Source organism: Penicillium oxalicum, chromosome V (assembly GCF_001723175.1).
Source record: "Penicillium oxalicum strain HP7-1 chromosome V, whole genome shotgun sequence".
In the NCBI taxonomy this organism is placed as follows: domain Eukaryota; kingdom Fungi; phylum Ascomycota; class Eurotiomycetes; order Eurotiales; family Aspergillaceae; genus Penicillium; species Penicillium oxalicum.
This window is the reverse complement of record NC_064654.1, coordinates 3158896-3176378: the sequence shown is the minus strand read 5'-3', so window position 1 is coordinate 3176378 and position 17483 is coordinate 3158896. Positions and strand designations below refer to the sequence as shown.

The window sequence follows — 17483 nt, the reverse complement described above, 5'->3', positions numbered from 1 at the left end:
AGTCTGGACTGCAATGAACCTGGAGGCAATGCGGAAGCCGCCATTCATACGGTAGCAGAGTTGGAAAATGAAAGACGAGCATGCTCTCTAGGTAGTAGTACATGTCTTTTTATCTCATTTTTCATGGTGCAAAGTAGACCAACGAAGAAAGACCAATAGCAATAACTACTAGCCGAACGGTATCTCAAATTTTCGATTCGACGAATTGACCAGTCCGCGCTTGAGCCATGAGCGCATCGATACACATATTTTAGTCGCAGCCTAATCTATATGAGCTTACCTTGCAGATGGAGACATTGATTGAGTTTATTTTGAAGATCTCTCAGCCTAGACCAGGGCTCAAGAGCATTCAAGTTGATAAGCACAAGGGACTGGGCCGGACAGATCAGTGGCTCCGGGGGATATTGTCATACATTTCGTGACAAGACCGTGATCTGTACAGGGTGGATAGTACCTAATTGTAACGGGCTGGGCTGTATCATCGGATAATTTGCCAAATTACGACCTGAAAGGTCGGTATTTCGCAAAGACCTTTGAGGTCAAACCTCAGCCGGTTCCAGAAAAAACATCAAGAACCTCTTAGTATTTCCTTTTCTTTGACCCGCATGAAGCCGAGCGTGTGCTACTCTTGGTGAACCTCCTCCTGTTCGTCCACATTCCAAAGAAAAGCCGTCTCTTGGAAAACATGGCTAGAGACTTAAATCACTTTCAGTCCAGGCGGTGCAATAGAGATACAGGCCGCGTCTTGGCAAAATAGCTCGGATCGTGAATTACCCACACATGCACAGTAGGGCGATAAGACTCGCTGGAGCTCGATTTTAAGAAAAGGGAAATACAGACTCGCGCAGGAGCACGGGCACAAGTTTAGTTTTCGTTGTTGATACGGTATACTCTTGGCTGTCCCATGTTGAGGGTTATCTGGCCAACAGCCAGACAGGTATCGTGAAGAGCTCAAAAGTACCGAGCATGATCCTTGAATCCAGACCGAGTCCTATTCGTGGGGCGCCATGTGCTGGCTCTGTCAAGCTCGTTGGCTCACAGCTCGTCTCGACTGGAGAGGGCTGCAGTGATAGAGGCCATGTGTGAGATGCCGAGCCCCTCATGTGGAGTCGTTCCCACGTGGTCAGCCTGGACGCCTAACCTTTGCATCAAGAGTTTAAAAATCTGGAGACCGGTAACACACGCGTAGATATGAACCGATAGGGGCTTTGCTTTTGCGCTTGAAAAAAAAAAAACCTGTTGCTTGTTGGCTATGGATGTGTGGATTGCAACTTTAAACCTAACTTACGCGTTCAATCTGACTAAGCCTCGCTCATTCACAACAATAACAGAAGAGCGCAGCTTTCCTTCCAATATGGGAAGCTGATTGGAATCCATGCGTCAAACTTGCCTAAAAGAGAGCAACTTCGTATTCATGAGTCATGCATCGCGCTTGAGCCTCATCCTTTTGGCCCCAAACCCCAAACCCGGGGAGGGGGGGGACCAGGTCTAGAGGCAAACTCTTGGTGATAGTCTCAGCCAGGCACACTTGGCTGAAGATGCGTTCCAAGCTCGGATCGATGTTAGCCCCTGCAACTACTTACACCTCAGACACCCTGTCATTCCCTAGCTGGAGAGAATGGATGTGCCCATCCTCACAGATGATGCGTCAAAGTGTCGATCCGATTGAGCCAGGGGTCTGGAGCCAAGACTCCTATCGATCCTTTGTCCCGGGGAAGCAAGGTGAGGCCGAGCTGATCTGGGGGCTGGTCCGGAGAATGGTTCGTAGCCTAGGGCGCAAGGACTCGGAAGAGGCAGTTCACAGCGTAATAGAGTTTTGAACTTGACTGGAATAGGTTTCATGCATCGCATGCATCCATAGTTCGGCTCTACCGGTAATATACTGAAGACCAAGAGTCTTGTCTCACGTGGAGGGGGGTAATTGGAGAACGCGAAGGAGCGATACGAGGCAGCGTACTCCTCGAGCCGCCGATACGATACATACGTGCTCTGTTCGATACAGCCACTGAAATCATGGCGATTGGAGACACCGCCTGACTGCGCTGCAACTTTGGCAGGCCAAAGTCCCCCCTTCGCAGCCACGTGGTCAGCCTCAGTCTTACATACCGTGATCCTTTACGCTGATCTGTACATGCATAATTACACATGTATGTATTAAACCCTTCTTTATCCAAACAAGGCAAACAGACTCGATTTCGGAAGTGACAGTCACCCGATCGGAATGCATCACGTCATCGACTTGAGACGCTGCAAAGTGTAAAGATCTCTCTGACCAGTGTGAATGCGGCCCCCACGACGCTCCATATGTCATATAGTGTAGCTTCTTCCACATGAAGCTCATCTAGGGTCTTTGATGATATGCGTTAGTTGAAACTTAATTCAATGTGCATACATGGTCAAACGTCAAAATTCCACATTATCCGGCAGACCATTCGCCTGCAATTGAAACGTCATCAAGTCGATGATTGACACCCACGCATTACGTCCCTGAGCGAGTTACTGGATGTATACGTGTCAATCATCGCGGCCATGCTTGCACTTGTTCCTCACAACTTTGTCCCGAGTTTGCTACCAACCGGCCTCGAACCATAAAAATTTTTTCCCCTCCTCCTCCGGTCACCGAGAGAGAGAGAGATTCAATCAAAAGACCTTGATGGAAAATTTTTACTCCTTTCTTTTCTTTCCGTTTTCCATTTTGAATAAGGGTTCTATCTGCCGACGAGAGTTATTCTCCGACGGTGGGAACCATGTCTTTTTTGAAAGCTTGACATCATGTCATGAACGGTACACTTTTTGTCGCCGGCAAATTATCCTGAATTAGACACAGCCGGCCGAGAGTTCGGACCGCCAGAGGGGAATGTTGTATGGGCTGTATGCACGGCGAAGTCCGCGTGGCGGAGCTGGACGCTAGAAGCCTTCTAGAAGGATTCTGGAAATCTAAAAAGCCACCCACAAAGACTATTGTTCCGAGGTCTTCCAGTGCTCCAGGCTCATGTTTCATAATCTTTCCTCCTATGGATCCACGTATGGACCAAAAAGGGTGATTGTTCTTTCTTTTTGGTTTCCTAACCTGGACTTTGCGGAGTTCGGACCATAGGGCGATGCGCTTTTCACTATCTAAAAAAAAAGGGGGGGGGGGGGGCGGGAATTGGGTTCGAAGTCTTTCTATGGTTGTGGCTGCTCGATGTGCAGTTTCCGTTGGATGCAAGGCTTTTCTCTTTGGACATTCTCTGCGGTACAGGCTGACTAGCGTGGTCATAAGCGGTCAACTGTTCCGATACGCCATTATGACTGAAAAACAAGACCCGAAAGGTGATGTATGTACTGAGTAATGTCCATGGCAGACAGCGACACAGAGACGTGGGGATCTTCCAAGGAGGCAGAATTTATAATGGCACAAAATTGAGTGAGGCTAAATGGCAGTTCGACACTACCAAGGTTTAAGCAAAGATAGTACGGTGCATACTTACCAATTTAAGCAGATGAACCTAAAAATGGGCGCGTGGGGGCTCTCTCGAACAAAAATTTTCTTTTCCCTTTCCCACTACACAATGCGAGTTCCATCCAGTACCATTCCCCAATACTGTACTTTCCAATCATCTCCATGGTACCGTCAGCGGAATTATGATCCCATCATGAACGGGACCCGGACTTTTTTTGGAGTGGTATCTAGGTACAGTACAGGTTGAAGGTTCAGATCCGACATGGCTGGACGATCGTTTCCCCTGAATCATGATCCATCACAAGACCTGGACGAATGGTGTTTCGTGTAGAGGAGCCGGGGGTGAAACGATACCATCCAGGCCTGGGATTTCTTCAACAGGTATGGCACTCTGTATCAACAATTGGTGCGTGGAACTGGCATCGGAATCAACCTTCTTCTGGTCGCGCCGCCCAGTATACAAAGGTCAATTGCCAGATGGACGGACCAATGACATGCCATGGCGGAAGATGCCTTACCCTATACCCACGACGCTACACAATCCTCCTTGGAAGAAAACAAAAGAAACCAGTAAAGGAACCCGAAACGTCCACACGGACTGTGTTCCAAACCCTTCTAGAGCATACGCCGGTGATTCTAAAGCCGTTCTGCCGCTTTCGTCGGACCTTTGAGAAGGAGGAAGGGGGGGGGGGGGGGGCATTTGGGCGGGTCCAGTGATGCAACTTCAACAAACCGAAGAATTGAGCGGTGATCACGCACCTACGCGTCTTCTTTACAAACAATTTCTCTTTGGATCGGCATCTGCTCTCTGGTCGGAACGCAGGAGCCTGCTTTTCTTCTAGAAGATGAATTTGAACAAACAAGGTTATTGACACCGCCCCCCCCCCCCCCTCTGGCTCCACTGCCGTGGTGTCTCATTCATACCTGACCTCCGACATTGTCTCATGTCGATACTTTTTGGTGTTGATTCGCGATGGCACCTCAACTAGTGCTGCAATTGCAGAGTTTAGGCAATATTTACAACCTAGTGTCCGGCATGGGCCAGTTTATAGGCTCATTCCGGGGAGAAAGACCTGCCGATGAGTGGGGAAGAAAAGCTTCCTGTCCACGTGGCAGATGATCTGCGACTGGAAAATGAGAAAGAATTTTCAGGGAGGTTTCTTGTGGAACAATTTGGAATCAGAATGGGGAAGATGGTGGGAATTTGAATCCGTATCACTTGACGCACTAAGACCGTACCCATTCAGATGGCTCTACAAAGACCCAGTGGAACTCCCAACGAATCCTCGGACTCGTCTCCCAATTCTTCCTTCAACATCTCCACGAATTGTACGGGAAAAGTCGGCAATATTTCGGAGTTCTTCTGCAGATGGAGCAAGAAGAGGGGCACTCCGTGTGGAAAGTACCGCGTCGAAATTGTCTTTGGAGGGGGGATAGTTCTCTTGGCTGCTTGGAAAACATGACTCCATTCCCAGATAGACTCCACACGATATGAAAAAAGAGAAATCGTTCGTCGGGCGGAAACACCCCAGTACCTCTTCCATCCAGAACAAGCGGTCTGCAGCGTTCGTGGTGAGTGAAGAAGAAATCCTTCGGAGATGGCGCTTTCCAGCAGTCGATGCAGCATGACTTGCAGCCGATGGTGGGTCTGTTGGACTTTCACCGACCATGTGGCACAATGAAGTATGGAAATTCCTTGGTCGGAGTTACTGGACTCGTCCGGCAACCTCCCGAGTTCCGAGAACGAGAGCTCTCCAGCTGCCAGAAGGATTGCGGTGGTATCAGGAATGGGGACGAAACCTCACGACGTGCCTACAGTGATCAGTACACCAATGGACAGATGAAGGTCGTCCTGGAATTTTTATCTTAAAAGTAGAAAAGAAAAGAAAGAACGAAAAACTCCGACACTGGCCACTTCAGATCGCCCAGCTGAAACCCGTCGAAAAGGTGTTCTTGATGAATTTGGATAGATTGCACATCTCAATGATGTGCAAAAGACCTGGCGTCTCAAGGAGAATTGACCAGACATCAGCGAGCGCACAGAATACTCTGTCTGTCTGTCCTCTGTAGGCCACAGATACTAGTACCAATACACACATACACACCGCAGCGGCACAGCACTCTGAGTCGATACTGACTCGAGGTTTCGGTCGCTGCTCGTGACCGAGATGATCCCAGCCCCAACAAGCTGTTGTGGTGGATCTTTGCTCCTGTGTTACGACGTGAACTTTCCGAGATTGCCCTGACCTGCACTCATCCCCAAGACCTCTCGGCGACGGACATGGACACTCATTCGGAAAAAGAAAAGCCAGAGTCAACTGTCAGTTGGAGCGAGTGGATCGCGCAGTGCAGGTGTCGAGGTGTCGAGGTGGAGAGGAGGGAGGAGGGGATGGGAGTGGAATCAATGCATTGGTCATCCCCTTCCGAGGATCCTCATCAAAGCCCGGCTGGTGTGCATTGAGAGAGAGGAGAGGTACACCCCCCAATGGAGATTGACCGAGAAAGAGGAGCTCATCGAAGCCGCCATTTCTTCGGTCACCTTGCAGAGCAGGGGGAGGACGGAACGACGAAGGTGACAAAGTCCCAATTTGGCTTCATGCAGGTGGGAATTGGGGCGATCAAGAGTGGACTTTGGACACCGCCACATCTTTCATCCCGCAGGAAGCGATCTCGATAGCTCTGTGAGAGAGTGATACCCTGGTGAAGGGGAAACTCCAGTTCAAATCTCGAGTCTCAAGAGGTCGGAAATTGAGATACACTGGCGCGTTCCCCGTTCTCGGTGTCGACATTACTGCGAGCCCTATCGATCTGTGGTGTGGACATGATGCTGCCTGGTATACTGTCTACGAGCAAGATGAATTTGTTTTCACGGGTGATCAGTAACCTTATCCACCATTTTGGAGAATTTTGGCAGTACCGGGCAGTCTCAAAGCGCGCAGCATGTAGATGTGTAGACGAGCATGTATGGATGCACCTGCCCAACCCTTTCGAGACTAGCTACAGTCTGCGGTCTCTATCACCCTTACAGTCTACTCGGAAGCGTGCAGAAGGATGAAAGAAACACACCGTCTTTGGATGGCCACGCAGAGGTTTGAAAGTGATGGCGAGTGTTGAGAGGTGGCTCGAATCCCGGTGAATTCTGTCTGGGCATCCCATCGGATCGTCAAGGGGGGTGTTGTAAGTATTTCATGTCTCTGCATGAGGATGAGGATCGTCCATCTGTGCCATCCAACCTCGTCGCTCGTCTCAATGCGAAACCCTCATCTGTGCAGAATCCTTCCTAACCGTCACTTTGGCGCCCAGGCGCCCGGGGAGGAAAAAAGCAAGCCAGTCCGGTGATTCAAACAAGCTGCCACGCCAGCCTTTCCATGTCGAGATCCCGGCCGCCTCAGTTGCGGAGTTGACGGTGATGGATCAGCCCCATTCCAAAGCCTACAACCGTGATTCCACAGTGGGATTTGGGGATCGAGATGGGCTTGACCCCAAGACGTACACCAGGCTGGGCTACTATATGCTCTCTGTCATTGTCAGAGAATCCTGGGCCAGGACAGATGCGATCATCTTCTCCTCCCCCTGCAAGGCTCGTGGAAAACTCGTTCTGCATGGCAAGAAGCCGCGCCATACTGTGCGCACCGGTCCTCCACGGGAGCCATGTCGATCTGCAAGCAGGTGTCCACCAGATTGGGTGGATTCCCAACGTCCGGACCAAACACTCAGGGATGTTTGGAGATACGGATGCGCTAGGCAATTGCCACCCGAAATCATTATTTCCAAAACTTGCTGGGTCGGCATGAGACTCGTCATCCTAGGGGGGCAATCGGGGATGGATGATCGATCCCATGCGTAGTCGGGCACAGATGCAGATACCCGTCCTCCATGCTCCAGATTCCATGTGCTCGACTGCATAGCGTGCGAGGCACCCCAAGACGAAGCGGCAACGGAATCGAAAGATTCATTCTCCATGGCTTCTTTGACGCTCATCTGACAGGCATTCAACGCGTGGAAAAGACGGGCCCACTCCATCGCCGAAGCTCTCCAATTCGGACTTTTCTATGATGATGAAACATGACCATGTGCAGCGCACGCGCGATGCGCCGGCCCCCCTTTCTCAACCAGGGGGGGGGGAGATCGTCTCGGAGCTGGAACCCCGGACTTTCATCCCTTTGCGTCTCGAGACATGTTCTAGATCAAAGGGTTAAAATGCTAAAAGATGCAGGACTCAGAGAATGGATGTATCTTGGTCATGAAAACGGGCGCTGAATTCCTGATGCGGTCAACCCAGTGACAGGCTGTCTGTCACCTGATCTGCTCGTGACCTACCGACGACACGGGGTGCAAATGACGCTGTACGCAAGTCTATGACACATCTGGATGGCTGATCATGATCCCACGGCTCGAGCAACATACTGAGGTACCTCCAGCGCCTGTGATCTTCCATGATCGGACATGTGCATGTTACTCTCAGCACTCGGGATATCATGATGCAGCTCGAAACTCCGACCTCCTCCTGGTCCTGATCCATCTGCACGCTACTCCCGAACTCCCGATGGACAAGATGCTGGCGTAGTCGGGTTGAAAATGCCAATTCCAATAAAAAAAGAACATGGACAACCATGCCGTGGCGTTCCCTCGAATTTATCGAAGAAAATCGCACGAACTGCCTTTCGGGCATCGTTGGACCCGACTGAGATGATCCCTGCCCAAGCGTCAAACACAACATAGCAACCGTATCCCGGGCTTCTCCCTCTTCCGGTCGTTTGTAGGAGAAATAAGCCGTGCGTGACTTGTCAATCTGTGAGCACATGGGGACACATGGCTGAGGCAGCACGCGTACATGGCGTGTGCATGCATATCGGGGTGGGCCAATCAACTCGTGCATCGTCGCGTTTCTGCTGCCTCCAGGCTGCGAGGAGAGAGGGGGTCATTTGGCTAGATGGCCAAAGCAATCCAGCCTTTTGGGGATGTTTCGGTACTTATGTCGGCAGTGAGGGACTGGGATTTCGCCATTTGCTTTGTGTATCAGTTTGCTTTTTTGTTTTTTTTTTCTTGGTGATTTGTTTTCTCTCTGTTTTGTTTTGAACCAGGATATCTGGAGGAAACCTTGGCGTGCCAGGAAAGGTAACTGGCTACATGACAGGATGGTCTAGTTCCTCCAGACAACAGGGGCAGCATTCATCGAATCTGCTTCGAAGAGCTGCCTATGCGTGGCATGGTAGAGAGTATTTCTGCCTCCGAGCCGAGCCTGTCTTGGGTCCTCGGTTCAACCGGATGCTTTTCGAGATTGGCAAAAGTTAAAGAAGAGGAATATTGAAAGAGGTCGTCCAGTGCGATCTCAAAAGTCCAGATCACTTGCCCATTTCACCCATGTCGGCATACAGCGGGTGATGCATACCCTTTCATCTGCCAAGGAATAAACAAACCTCCAACTGGAGTGCACAACCTGAATAACCTGAAACTAATCTAACCTACACGTACACGTTCGGAAGGAACGTCAGACTTGAAAGGACCGACGAGGTGACTGGAGGTGCCACACTCTTGTCATTGAAGCACCCCGCTGGGAAGACGGTCTAATCCAGCCTGGAGATTGAACATGTTTGATACCCACATAAATCACGACGGCGAGTTTCAACGTCGAGAAAGCGAGGCATCGGCAGGAACTTGATATATCTCAGACCCGAATCTCCAAATGATATGTTCACGTGTTTGCGGAGCGTGGGAGCTCCGACTCCTATGGAATTGATGTAGGTGAGCAACACGCTCCAAGAAGAGCGAGCGCCTGGAAGAGTGGTAGACCGGTTTTTTTTTCGAGTGCGGTATCCAGGACAAAGTAGGGAATTAATAGACTCGGGGATAGATTTCATTGCGACGCACGTAGTTCATGATGTACACTAGATTGGCGGGTTGACAAAGCTGAGGCAATACCCCATACAGTAGTAAATTATAGCCAAGAAATATGACCTTATTCCCTCCACCATTGACCCAGAGAGCTTCCTGTGCCTGCCATTTCCACGACCTCCTCAAAGCTGATCTCTGCACGGAACATCTGTCCATCGGCCGTGCCATTGCCACTTCCCACGGGCGTGACGAGGCCCCAGGTGACGAGCTTCTCCCAGGACTCTCGTGCCACATCCCGGCCCCATACACGACCAGGCGTCGCTGCCGCACCTGACACCGATGCAGAAGTTTTCGCCGATGTGAGCAGCCGCACGTACTCGGCGTACGCGGCGGGAAATGATAGAGCCAGGGGGCCGACCACTTGGCCCGGGAGGCTGTCATTGCTGGGATCGAAGAGCGCGGAGAGCCGAGTCGCTGCCAGAAGAAGAGCGAGTGGGAGGGAAGAAGGACTGAACGATGCAGTTGTCGAGGTCGAGAATGGAAGCGGAGCAGGATCTGGACATGCCAGGGACTCGGTGACAAAGTTTCTGGGCGCAGGGATGTGGAAGTTTGGATCTTGGATGAGTCCTGCACCGAGGCGCAGGTTGCTGATGGGAAGAAGCGCGCTCGTGAGGAACTCCTTGACTGACTTTGTTTGATGATAAATTTTCTTTAGGTGGTGTTGGAATTCCGTGTCGTTGAACAGTCCCTAGAATAGGAGAACGAAGGTCTCATGGTTAGTGGGAAGTTTAATAGAACAGCCTGCGTCAGTAGGATGCTCACCTGCAAGTACTCCCTCCATCCATGGACCAGAGTGTTCCAGCCAGCCGAGTCCATAATTGAGCGCTGGGAGCCAAGGTTGTCCGCAAGCTCTTCAACCTCATCCTCATCCAGATTTAAGCTTGCCAAGCAAATCTCCGCAAAAGCCTCAAAGTTCCTTGGCAACGGAATATAGACATATCGGTGGCTGAAACGACTTTTGACACGCTTTTCCAACATCTCCGTCACGTCCACTTTGGTGGTGAGGCCGATGACTGCGATAGGAGCCTTTCGCGCCTGGGCTATATCGAAGAGATTATACAATAAGGTTTGTCGAGGATGGGTCACGAACAGATCAAACTCATCCAGAAGGATGACAACCGACTTGGCAGCAGTGACTTTATCACCGTTACCAACCCCGAACAGCTCTTCCGGGTGAGACAACAAAGCCAACAAGGTGGCCATGGTGTCGGCGTAAGAGCTGACCTTGGCAGCGTCGTCTTCTGTATGCGTCTCACGACCAAGCTGCCGCCACATCTCTCGTAAAGCAAGACGGTCGTCCGTGTGGAAAAACCCATTCAGCCGAACGACATGGAAGTCATTGCCATGATCCTTCGATAGAGACGAGATAACCGTTTCGACAATCGCCGTCTTGCCACAGCCACGTGAGCCAAGAAGAAGCATCGAGTTACCCTCACCCACAGTGACGGTTTGTTCAACGAGGTGATGGACCTTGGCGTATTCACCCTCGAGGCCCTTGAGGGGCATCCGCCTCTTTCCAGTGATCTTGCCGAGAACAGCGTCAGTGAGAACGCAAAGCGGCTCCTGCAAGCCGGACTGACAAAGCGCCTGGAATCTCTCCGCATAGTCAGGAAGAGGTTCGGCCGTCTCGTCAAGTTCTTGCGGTTCTGTATTTGCGGTAATATCGTGTTGTAATTGCATGTCCAACAAATCATCAATGCCACCATTATCTGCTTCCAAGGACGGCGAAGGATCCCTCGTGGGTTCTTCAGCCATGCTTCCTTCCTCACTCTGCGGCTTGGCCTTGGCCGGCCCCTTCCGAGACCTCGTCCTAGCAACAGAAACGGTGGGCTTTTCGGGTTTTACATCGATTTCCATCTCGGAGGTCTCGACCGACTCTGGCCGGGGCTTTTGTACACTTTTAGTGCGGCGGGTGCTTCGCGGGGTGGCGGTCGTTTTTCGAGTTCGAGTCGAGGTTGGTGTTTGAACGTCTTCGAAGCGTTGTGGTGGTCTGCGCTGCCGTCCACTGGTTCGCGTGCTTCTAGGTGTCTCGACTCCATCCTCCCTCAACCCGTCAGGCACATCGCTTTTACCGCGACGAGCACTCTGGTCGCGCGAGGTTCCTTTTGGAGACCCGCTGTAATCCTGGTCTTCTTCCGAATCCGCATCTTGCTCGGGAGAGGATGCCGCAGAGTTGAGGTCACCAGTGTCTTCCATCGTCACATCTCCATCATCGTCTTCGGGAGACTGTTCGGAGACCCTCCTTCGCTTCGTAGCTCGAGGATCTTTCATGTTTGAGGTGTCCGGCTGTTTGTTCAAAAGTCGTGGTCTGCAGGAGAGATTACTCTCTCAATGTATTCTGTTGTTTTCCCCCCTTGACTCTATGTGGCACGATAGAGGGTCGAATTGCGCGTGCGTTTTCTTCAAATGCCTGGGCGTCTATCTCGTCGACTGTAGGTTTGAAGGGTCAAGTATGCGATGGAAAGCACCGATCTTCCGGCGCTTGGCTAGATGCAAAAGTCCAACCGAGAGTCAGCTCATAAGGGAACCAGGCTGATGCGCTCGCATTTGAAGATCTTATTTCGACAAAGTGAAACGATGCGAGCTGGATTGACCATGTCAATTGCAGAATTGATGTTTTTGTTGACAGACTCGGGAGCAAAGCGACCATGTGCAACTTGAGCGCCTCAGGCCACAATATTCCACGCGATGGATGTCGATTCGACTTCGCCGGGCTGGGGAAGCTCTCCAGGCGGTGACCGTTCAAACGATCAGGTCGATGCAACTCTCCAATATGATGTCTCATTCTTTCTGGAAATGCGGATACCAGGAACGAAACCAGAAATTGAGCGATCGATCTGCCCTGCCCGAATTTCGAGGGGTAGGCCATCATCAGCACCTACCGCAATACACATCGGTACCCGCTTTCCCGCTTTTCTGTCGGTCCATCGTCTTGCAGAATAAAGTACCCGTATGTCCGCTCGGGCGGGCGTTGGACATCTATTGACCTTGGCCAAATGGCTTTGCTGACCTAGCAACCATGAGTCGCTCAAGATAGACGGACATCTGGGATTAAACTTTATTCGGTCATGCATGAGTCTGGTGACCTATACGTTTTCAGAGCTGTGTGCCGGCGAAGTGGAAGTGTCAAACACAGGAACCATGCATTTCGGCGTTCTGGATATGATACCGGGCGATCAGCCGAGGCACAAGTGTTCCCGAGTGTGCCAGTGTGGAGAAGAGTTCCAGATCACCAACTCGCAGGGACACAGCGGACTTCACTCGCGGTCCTTTGAATACTTGTCAACTGATCCAATCCTATCTTTTTGGCGCACCTGAACCCCCAGGAAATCAAGATACCATTCTCACAATGCCGAACGAAGGAATTCAAAGACCAGCGCGCAAGCTGAGCGAGTTCGAGGAGTTTGTCTACGAATGCTGCGACGGAGTGGGTTCCGGAGAGGTATGTATCTTGCTGTTGAGTACCCTCGATAAGCTGGCGCATAATGAGCCTATTAATCTAGAAGCTTTCCCCCCCTTGGGGATGCGGGACTTCACAATACTTTTTGGGCACAAGAAAGCGTGCTGATGGTTGAATCATTAGAATTGGGATGTCTGTGCCTCCGACTCGAACCTCCGCTTCGAGTCCGCAACCCGCGGTCCGCCTGCGAAAGTCTCCTTTCTGATCAACGTGACCCCAGAAATGAGCAATGCCCTGGGCACTCTTCATGGAGGGTGTGCCGCGACGCTCATCGACACCCTGTCGACGATTATCTTGCGAGGTGTCTCGGAGCCAGGGAAATTCACAATGGGGGGCGTGAGTCGCAACCTCAACGTCACCTGGCTTCGGCCCGTACCGACAGGAACGGAGATCAGAGTCGTTTGTGAGGTGATTCATGTTGGCAAGCGTCTGGCGCTCCTCCGGGCAGAGATCCAGAGAGCGAATACTGGAGATGTATGTGTGGTGGGGGAGCATGGGAAAGCAAACACCGACCCGGAGATGAACCAGCGAATTTGATTGCATGAACCGGGACCTCTCGATACGCCCTGGAAATGAAAGCAGATGCGGCCGTTTGATCCTAGCAAGTAGGTAGAATAGAAGATCGTTCCTTGTGGTTTCCTCTGCATTGACCAGGTAGATATAGAGTCAATGCTTGTTCGTGCCTGGTCAGCTTACTGGTCGCAGACCACTCAACCTCCACCGTATGCATCCATCCTTCTATGGCGCGTAGGCTACAAGAAAAAGAAAAAGGGGAAACAAAGGTATCATTCTGCTACAGCGGTTGGGAGCCTTGAAGTCGGCCTGAACAGGCACCTAGGAATAGCGTGAGAAAGCTGGCGAAGCAGCAGAGAAATTAGACGAAACAGGACCAAGCCAGAGATGATCGCAGAAGATGTTTGTCGATTGCAGCAATTAAACCATTTCAAAAGAAGCTGGCCACTATTCAGTTTACTCCTGGGCAAGCTGTTGCCCCTCACGAAGACCTTCCACCTTGAGCTCCTCACCCGCGGCACGACGGTACAGATCCCGGATATCATCTGATCAAGTAGAGCAAAGTCAGCATCTTCAGAATGGTGCGGGCCCAAGAACGCAGGGTGGCCAAACTTACTGGTGGTAGTCTCAAAGTGGGATGTTGAGTCGTAGCTCTTGGAAATGAAAATGTTATCCTTCTCGCCGCTCTCCAGAGGTTCGTAGATCGGAATGGGTGGTCCCATGAACTTCTCCTCAATGGCGCCGAGACGCTCAAATCCAGGCTCAAGCTCGAGATGGTGGTTGGCGTCGTTCTCAGCAATGGTGGAGACAATGGCGATATAATACCCCTTGGGGCAGACGTTGTGGGCAGACGAGACGACGGCGATGTAGATGTCTAGTCGAAGAGTCAGTCTAATTCCAATACAAGGGCACCACAGACCAATTCACGCGACTCACCGTGCTTGCGGCCGATCTGAGATTGAGGAATAATCAACTGCAAGGAGTCGCTGCCGTCGGTCTTGTCGACGGGGTGCTTCAGAATACAGATCGCCTTGAGCAGATATCCAGACACCTTGACCTTGTTAGGGAAGTAGGAAGGATCGGCGATGATCTTCTTGGTCTTGGTCTCAAACTTCATGGCCGCAGCCTGATCATCGCGATCCTTCATCGTGGCCTTGATACCGGAGACCTTGCCAGCCTCATCATACAGAACCTCGTCGACGTCGGTGTTCAGCATGTAAGTGCCACCGTAGATCGCCGACAGACGAGCAAAGCCCTGGGGCAGCTCACCCAGGCCGTACAGAGGATAGATGTACGGCGACTTGCCGTAGCGGGCCATGGAGTTGACATAGAGACGAATACGGTCGATGGTCTCCACGGCGGCGCCGGGCTTGTTGACATACTCGTCCGAGGGCCAGAGAGCCATGGAGTGTCCAACGAAATCACGCGTGTTGTCCTCAAGTCCGAACTTGTCGTACACCTCCTTCATGGTGCAGCTGGAGATGCTGAGACCTAGTTCAATTAGCAAGCATGTTCAGGCTGATGCGACCTGCCGCGGAGGGGGTGGAACGGAACATGCCTTGATGAGTCGCCGGATTCTCCAGATTGAACTCGCCAACCCATTCCAGGAACTTCTTGGCCCGACGCTTCTCGAACAAGCCCATCAGAGACGATCGCAGAGCTTCACCGGCATCGGAAGGCACCTTGGCCACGGTCGCCTTGGAACCCTTGCCCTGTTGGACATAGCTGCCTGCAATCTGCTTGAATTCGAGATATCTTGTGACATCGGTCGAGACCAAGATGTTTGTGAGTTCACCGTTTGCCATCAACAGCTTGGGAACCAGATCGATGTTCCAGTCGTTCACTCTTCCATATTTCTTCCAGGGTTCCTCGCCCGCGGGGACATTGCCGTACTTCTTGAAGAGCTGCGAAACTGTTCAGTACAGTGCACACCCCTTAAAAGAAAAAAACGAAGGGGAAACAAGGTTGGCTCAGCGCGTACAGTTTCGATGTTGACCGAGGCCGCCTCGCTGTCCTCATTGTTAGTGCACTCGATGTAGGTCGCGCGGGTGGGGGAGCTCTGCTGTCCACTCACCCTCCGTAGTGGTCATTACGATCAATGTGCAGGACCTTGTTACCCTTCACACTCAGGACTCTGGAGATGGAAAGAGGAAATTAGCTCCTCCCCTCAGCTTCAACAAGACGTGAGCCGTTTTCCATTGAGGGTGAGAACTTACCCAGACAACACACACTCGGTCAGGCCTAAGGAAGACGTCTCGTCAATCAGGAGCTGCGGGAGGATGGCGGGGTAGCCAAGTACTCACCAGTGCCGAGCACCACCACATCATATTCAGGTGCGATCTCATCCATGATCAAGAGAGAGAGAGAGAGGCAAAATGATCAAGAGTTCCACTTGGAGCAGAAGAGGGGAAATGTGAAGATCCAGAAAGTAGAAGGTTTTCTTGCTGTCCTGTCCCCGCGGATCGTTGGAGCGGTAAGAGAGTCAACCCGGTCGATGGGGTCCGCTAGTGCGTTGACTAGGCTCGAGTTGGCAGCGGGACAGTGCGAGCTGGCTCACGGTCTCCAGGTACTTTGGTCTGATAGGATCAATAGTGTCCTATGGGATCTGCTGGCATGGCTTCATCAGCGCATCTACGGCAAGCTTTCTCATCTCACATGAAAGTCGCAAGAGTGCTCCTTTTTCCCCTTCATTCGTGGTTGGCCACCCTGGCCATCTTTGCGAGCCCCTGAAGAGAGAGTGGGGATAGAGAATCAACCGCATGGTCGAATTCATCTCACATGGTCCAACTGATCCACTCGGCAGATCAAAAAGGGGGGATGTATATTCAAAGTGCTTCAAACTCGTACATAAGTCTTCAATATTTTACACGCATATTACCTAAGACAAGAATAAGAATCATGGCGGCAATGATCTTCGATCTACAGTACATGGGACAGCGGCCCCGGTATGGGAGCCAGGGTTTTGGCAGAGCCTCGCCATCACAGCTTGGTCTCCTTCACAGCACCTTCTTTGAAAGGGTCTTCCGCAGGTGCCAGCTCTTCCAGAGGAGTCTCTTCCATCGTGTCCTGGTCTTGAGGGCGATATCCTTTTGCGTAAAGACGGTTGGCATCCTCCCAGGCATAGAAGCGCTCGCGGAGAACGTGCTTGATGGTCTTTTGAGTAACGACGATCTAGAGAAGGGGGAAAAAGCCATTAGTACAACCACGTGGCTGTCATTGATTTCAAAGAAGCGCTCAATGGGTTGGCGGGCGAAGTTGCAGGCCACTCTTTGCCTGCACAGAGGGATACCGGGAAGAGGGCGCTGGAATTGAAGAAAAAGAGGCTTACCGCGTCGTCACGCTGATTGGCTTCGTGGTCACCGAATCCAGCCTTCAACCGTGATCGCTCCAGATTTGAGGTGGCAATGCGATTGCGTTCCTTCACGCAAACCCACCACAACTTGTGAAGATCCTCCCAGCTTTTGTTGCGCAGCTCTTGGACCGACCATGGTCGCCCTGACAACAAATCATCAGCACCATTCAATGCATAACAAGTCACTGGACTGAACAGCGGGCCGTGAGAATCTTACCAAAGGCAGCATCGTACTCGGTGGTGCTCAGTGCCTCATGCGTGGGAGGGAAGAACCCCCAGAGGCCATGGTTCGGGGTGGAAGGGCGGGCTTTCATCTGGTCCCGCGAGACAGGCTTGGGCAGAGGATATTTGGAGGCACTCAGGTTGAAGCGCGGCCCAGTGCGGTGAATTGCGGACACACCGCGGGTCCTGTTCATGTCCCGTCCACGACGAGCAGCGACAGCGGCGGTCGTAGAGAAGCTGGAGGTTTGCACGGGAGCCCGACTCCTCGAGAAATGGAGGGAGGGGGCAAGGTAAGGTGGAGGGAGCTCAGCAAGCGCTGCACCTCCATGCTGAGCTATACGGGTGACCACTGGACGATGCATTGTTTGTTGGTACAGGTGGTTGTTCGTTCACCCGTCGAAGCAATCCCAGGGCCTGTGTTTTTTCGGCGTTCGGAGGTATTCTGATCACGTGCTCGCGCCTAGCTGTGTCCGTCTTCGATGGTCCCCATATCAAGCACAATCGATCGATGATCAAATCCACGATTCTGCTTCTCGAGAGTGAATCTTAACTGAGATATTTTGCCTTCAAGTACTCTTAAGGTGAGGAATCTCTAGTAT

The 17483-nt window shown here is 51.8% G+C and overlaps 6 protein-coding genes across 6 annotated transcripts; 2 read left to right on the top strand and 4 right to left on the bottom strand.

Moving 5' to 3' along the window:
* Positions 1-4695: 4695 nt before the first annotated feature.
* POX_e07117 (uncharacterized protein) lies at positions 4696-5112 on the bottom strand (the record flags this gene model as incomplete). Its single annotated transcript, XM_050115927.1, has 1 exon — positions 4696-5112. The coding sequence occupies one exon, from the start codon at positions 5110-5112 to the stop codon at positions 4696-4698; it is 417 nt and encodes a 138-aa protein (XP_049968387.1).
* Positions 5113-6851: 1739 nt separating this feature from the next.
* On the top strand, positions 6852-7289 carry POX_e07116 (uncharacterized protein; the record flags this gene model as incomplete). The annotated part of the gene is made up of 1 exon (XM_050115926.1): positions 6852-7289. One exon carries the CDS (start codon positions 6852-6854, stop codon positions 7287-7289), a length of 438 nt encoding a protein of 145 aa, XP_049968386.1.
* A 2112-nt stretch (positions 7290-9401) lies between these two features.
* POX_e07115 (uncharacterized protein) lies at positions 9402-11608 on the bottom strand (the record flags this gene model as incomplete). The annotated part of the gene is made up of 2 exons (XM_050115925.1): positions 9402-10025; positions 10100-11608. The coding sequence occupies 2 exons, from the start codon at positions 11606-11608 to the stop codon at positions 9402-9404; spliced, it is 2133 nt and encodes a 710-aa protein (XP_049968385.1).
* A 1078-nt stretch (positions 11609-12686) lies between these two features.
* On the top strand, positions 12687-13334 carry POX_e07114 (uncharacterized protein; the record flags this gene model as incomplete). The annotated part of the gene is made up of 2 exons (XM_050115924.1): positions 12687-12779; positions 12921-13334. The coding sequence occupies 2 exons, from the start codon at positions 12687-12689 to the stop codon at positions 13332-13334; spliced, it is 507 nt and encodes a 168-aa protein (XP_049968384.1).
* Positions 13335-13766: 432 nt separating this feature from the next.
* On the bottom strand, positions 13767-15659 carry POX_e07113 (Rab GDP-dissociation inhibitor; the record flags this gene model as incomplete). Its single annotated transcript, XM_050115923.1, has 8 exons — positions 13767-13855; positions 13927-14184; positions 14247-14801; positions 14860-15214; positions 15292-15319; positions 15385-15444; positions 15527-15551; positions 15614-15659. The coding sequence occupies 8 exons, from the start codon at positions 15657-15659 to the stop codon at positions 13767-13769; spliced, it is 1416 nt and encodes a 471-aa protein (XP_049968383.1).
* Positions 15660-16289: 630 nt separating this feature from the next.
* On the bottom strand, positions 16290-17246 carry POX_e07112 (54S ribosomal protein L4; the record flags this gene model as incomplete). The annotated part of the gene is made up of 3 exons (XM_050115922.1): positions 16290-16481; positions 16639-16805; positions 16880-17246. 3 exons carry the CDS (start codon positions 17244-17246, stop codon positions 16290-16292), a joined length of 726 nt encoding a protein of 241 aa, XP_049968382.1.
* Positions 17247-17483: the final 237 nt, after the last annotated feature.